Raw genomic sequence first — 4,793 nt, forward strand, 5'->3', positions numbered from 1 at the left:
ACAACATCAACGTTATTATTGGCAAGGATGCAAGATCTTATCATACTTGCTTACAGTGTGCAACATAACAACAAACTGGGTGTTCAGAGTAATGGGCCAATCCTGCCATAAATCCTAGGACCTATGGCGTGCAGCGATATGAGACGCCCACCCATATAGAATGGAATGCTTGTTTTTTTACTAATTCTTTTTTTGGACACTAGAACCGAATGTAACATTCGTGCTGTTTTTTTGATTAAATACCCTCCTAAATACTCAATAGTATCGTTTCCTATATTGTTTAACCTGGATGATCAAGTAAAGTGGTTTAAAATAATTGTTAAAACATCAAGTAAAAGTTTTGTAGATTTCAAAACGGCATTAATAAAACATGAGCTTGCATCATCTACTGAGGCAATTTTGTATCCACTTGTTCACTACAGTTTTGCCCTTTTTAATAAATTTAAATATATATAAACTCTTCTATATAGCCTGTTCCTCATTAGGCCTAATTAATTCCCGTGAAACTGCTTCTGATTTATTTAATCTAAACGGTCCGCGCTTCGCTCTTGCAAAATTCAGTAAACTCCTTTACTGTAGAAAGGCAATCTCCGTACGCTACGAAAGACAATGTAGATAAGTTGTCATGCATTTTGTTGTTATAATAAAAGTTTAAACGTGTGTACGCGTAGTTTCGCACACCACTGATATAAGGTGTGACCGATTAACAAAGATTATTCTCGCTAAAACATCATGAAATCGCGGTTAACGCCACTTGATTTTCACATTTAACTATATAAGAATGTTCTATTCGTTTGGACGAAAGTGGTTTCTAGCATGTTCTTGTGCTGTTACTGATGGCTGGCATATCATAATCACAAATACATTATCTAAATGTAATCAAAGAATGCATAACATGTTTTAATGTCAGAAATATGCACTTTTATTCCTTGCAAATGCGGTGGGGTTTAAAAAATGAAATACTACACAACAGAAGAAAACACACGTTTATAACGCGAAAGCTGTGAACTGCATCGTTATATTAAAAGTCTGCTTGTTTCTTAAAAACAAGTTAATCATACCATTAATGCACATTTTGTCAGTAATCCTTTACCTTGGCTGCATGAAACAAATAACACATCTCCTACATGTTTGTGAAATCGAGGTTTGTGCACAAGATTAGTATCATATCCTAATAAGCAAACAGCTATTACACGCCTACAGTAACTGTATACCCTACAAGCAGTGTATGTTCTGATGTATGACAACAGTATACTGAAGTCTGATTTATCACCATAGTATACTGAAGCAAACAGCTATATCACTTCAGTATACTATTGTTTAGTAGGGCGGGGGAAGATGGGACACCTTTAGCACACAATATCCTAATATCCTGGTCTTGTTTTAAACAATTAACAACAGTCTATGAAAGTCGCGAGGACAAGGTTTTATAATTCTTTGAGTGTTCTTTGTTTACTACCAAAATGTACGAGAAAATAGAATGAAAAGGTGTCCCATCTTCCCCCATTCTACTATACGTTTATTTGATTATATGATTGTACGAGTGAGCTAAATTTACAAAATATAAATCAATGATTGTAAGTGCTGTGGTCATACCACGTTATTGTGTTCTAACAGAGTTTTAAACAGAAACATATACATCAGTTTTTCGTACAAGACCGTATACCTCTTTCAAAATATTCTCGTTTGATAAGATTTGAACATTTTCCTATACATGTCACCACTCAGGCTTTTTGAAAGAAGATAAACAGTATAAAAATGATAGCAAGTAAGATTATTGCGAACACGGACTTATCATTCGCTGTCGTGCTGGCCATATTCTGTCGTGCTGGCTGTTTCTGAAAAATAAAGTCGTAATATTAAGGTGCTAACTTACAAATGTTTGCTCAAATCATGTTAAAGCCGCCCGAGTTTTGTAGTTTGCGAGTTTGAACCATTAATCGAGTATCATAGGTTAATATAATAGGCTGAAACATTTCGTACAATTTGATTTTGTCTCATATAATTTGTGAGAAAAATAATATACAAAATGGGACGTTGTAACGAAAGGCGGTGTCCCATCTTATCCCACCCCACCATATATGAAATTAATGGGGCATACTCGCACAATCGATTTTTTTACTCCCGCGTTTTTTTCACGCGATATTTTAGAAGCTGTTTCCTTATTTGAAACTTTGGTGGCACTCTTAGATCACATTCGAGCATTTTTATTAACACAAATGATTTTTCGTTGGTCGAGGCCTTTAAGGTGGTAAAGAAACTAGCACAGCTATTCAGACTTCAGTGGGCTAACCACGAGTTGCAGAATGCTATTAATATAAAATATTTTTATTTTTTCTCCAATTTTACCCTACTTTGAAGCTGTGTAGGTTTTAATAGACGAACTTTATTGGGCTTTTTTAACTTTATTAGATTATACTTGGGTAGGTTAAATACAAAGTATATTGATATAACAACAAGATAATGTATGAAAAATTTGTTCGAAAATCAATTAAAAAAAAAACCTAGAGACTGTTTAAACTGTGTTCGATTTTCTCCCAAAAAAATGAGGAAAAATTTATCAGCCCGCCTACATGTATATATAGCCCAGAGGTAGCGCGTCGAGGCTCGGTGCTGCTGTTACCAAATTAGACATGTGTGTCCTTGGCAATACATTTAACAGAAATTGCTCCAACCCAGTGATCCCTAATGAGTTGTTCAAATTGTCAGTCATACATTGCAAGATATAGAATAATCCTACCAAAATAATTACAAACAAATTTACATACGTGAAAACTTATAACAGTCATCATTGTCTCGCCACTCAAGTATAAATACATTTCATTCATTTATAGAAAGTTCGACTGAAACTCTATAGCTAAAAATATTCACTAACGTTCTCAAGTGTGCTCGGAGCATGGTCGACAATGTGAACTTTTGAAGTTTCTGTAGTATAATTTGGCGCATGCACTTGCGTTCGTGTATGTAGATAATCTGTCTCATTAGTTTCGCCCTGTACCTCTTGTTGCCAGTACATTAAAGGTGAAAAAACTTTGAAGAGTAAGTTTTCGTGTAAGTTTAATACAGTAACTGATTGTTCGCACAAAAATGTTTACCTGATAGTAATCTACCCGCATAACATTCACAATGTCTATATGCTGGTGGAGCTTTCTGCCGACGTCCACCACTTCGTAGTCGTGCATGGCAGCCATTGTTGGTCGAAGTAAAACGTTCTTCATCGAACTGGTTTATAACTTGAACTTTGATGCTATGAAGACAACCAGCTTTTTCCAACACACGAAAAACGTACAACCGACGATTGTCAACACTGAAAATTCGACCAAACAGATGTTGATAAAAAATGTGTTTATTCAGGACAAACTTGTTATGTTGATATTCAAATAATAGAATGGGCAAAGATGGGACATCTTTAGCACATAACATCCAATTATCCTGATCTTGTTTTAAACAATAAACGGAATGAAAAGGTTTCCCATCCTCCCCCAGCCTACTATATTACCTATATAGTTTTGTACACCATATAGTTTCCGGGTAAGGTTTCACAGGTATACGTTCATACAATCTGTTTTTATTGCGCGTTTAAAATAGAACTGAATGCGTATACAGGTGGCGCCCACTGAGCTATTTAAGTTTGACGTCATTTGACGTCACAGATCCTTCTCGGTAATGCACGCCGAAAATATGACGGATTTAGTTTGGTGAGGACAACCTGTAGTGTAGACTAATACGTCCCTTTTCTGGTTATAAATTTTACTTTTCCCTTAACGATTGTTCTTGTTTTGTAAATTCTCGTCTTTACCCTTTACCCAATATTGTCCGTGTTATTTTTAAAAAGAGATAACTTAACTTTCAATTATTGAGCACGTTAGTGGTCATATAGATCTTTTTCGTCGAACAGTTGTAGTTGTTGTTGTTGTTTTTTTCGTGACTTTTTTCCGCACTTACCTCAATTCTTAATTCTAGCATTTTTCTTTATTTTCTTGATTGAAATTAAATCATAATATATATTTATAATTTTTAGACTGAATTTTCAGATTTAAAACCGCACGATGAGCGATTAATTAACGATTACTTTCCTCATGCACTTTACATAGCGAACATCATATGAATAATATTAACTTCTAACATTACCTAATTACTGCGTGATTATGGTTTGTCAAAATTCATAAAAACAAACGTTTTTAAGCGACGAAAACGTTAACTAGTGTTTACAATAAACACATGATACAGGAGTTGTACAAAGCGTATTTACACATATTCTTTACCAATCACTCAATCCTCATACGTCATAAGTTTCATTAGTTATAATACATGTATAAATACATTCTGCCTACTGCTTCACAGTCACCAATGGCGACTATAACCCGTTTTGTTGGTTACTTCAGGTTTGTTTTTAATCGAGCCCAGTCGACCGTTGTAGTAAAAGGATTAATTAATATGGCGGGGTGGGGGTAGATGGGACACCTTTTCATTTTGTTTTCTAATTTAATTTAGTAGTAAACAAAGAACATTTAATGAATTATAAAACCGTATACCTTCACGACTTCCACAGACCGTTGTTAATTGTTTAAAACACGATCAGGCTATTTAGATATTATGTGTTAAAGGTGTCCCATCTTCCCCCACTCTACTATTTTATGCCAATTAGTTGTTCTATTAAAATTCCTTTACCGGGTTCAGACTTATATCACCGTGTGGTGCAGTTTCTGTTCGATACAGTCCTACATCACTGCCTGTAAACTTGGTCTATGCATTTCTAGGTCCGTGGTCACAGCATAGACATAAAGAATGTT

At 35.0% G+C, this 4,793-nt stretch overlaps 1 protein-coding gene across 1 annotated transcript; it reads right to left on the reverse strand.

Annotated features, from left to right (window-relative positions):
- Window positions 1-1,464: 1,464 nt before the first annotated feature.
- LOC113475601 lies at window positions 1,465-3,840 on the reverse strand. The gene is made up of 3 exons (XM_026839936.1): window positions 3,096-3,840; window positions 2,876-3,030; window positions 1,465-1,838 (listed from the first exon to the last, which is right to left on the reverse strand). Exons 1-3 carry the CDS (start codon window positions 3,421-3,423, stop codon window positions 1,725-1,727), a joined length of 597 nt encoding a protein of 198 aa, XP_026695737.1. The 5' UTR covers window positions 3,424-3,840; the 3' UTR covers window positions 1,465-1,724.
- Between the last annotated feature and the right edge of the window lie 953 nt (window positions 3,841-4,793).

The sequence above is a fragment of the Ciona intestinalis genome, unplaced genomic scaffold, assembly GCF_000224145.3.
Source record: "Ciona intestinalis unplaced genomic scaffold, KH HT001074.1, whole genome shotgun sequence".
NCBI classification, from domain to species: Eukaryota; Metazoa; Chordata; class Ascidiacea; order Phlebobranchia; family Cionidae; genus Ciona; species Ciona intestinalis.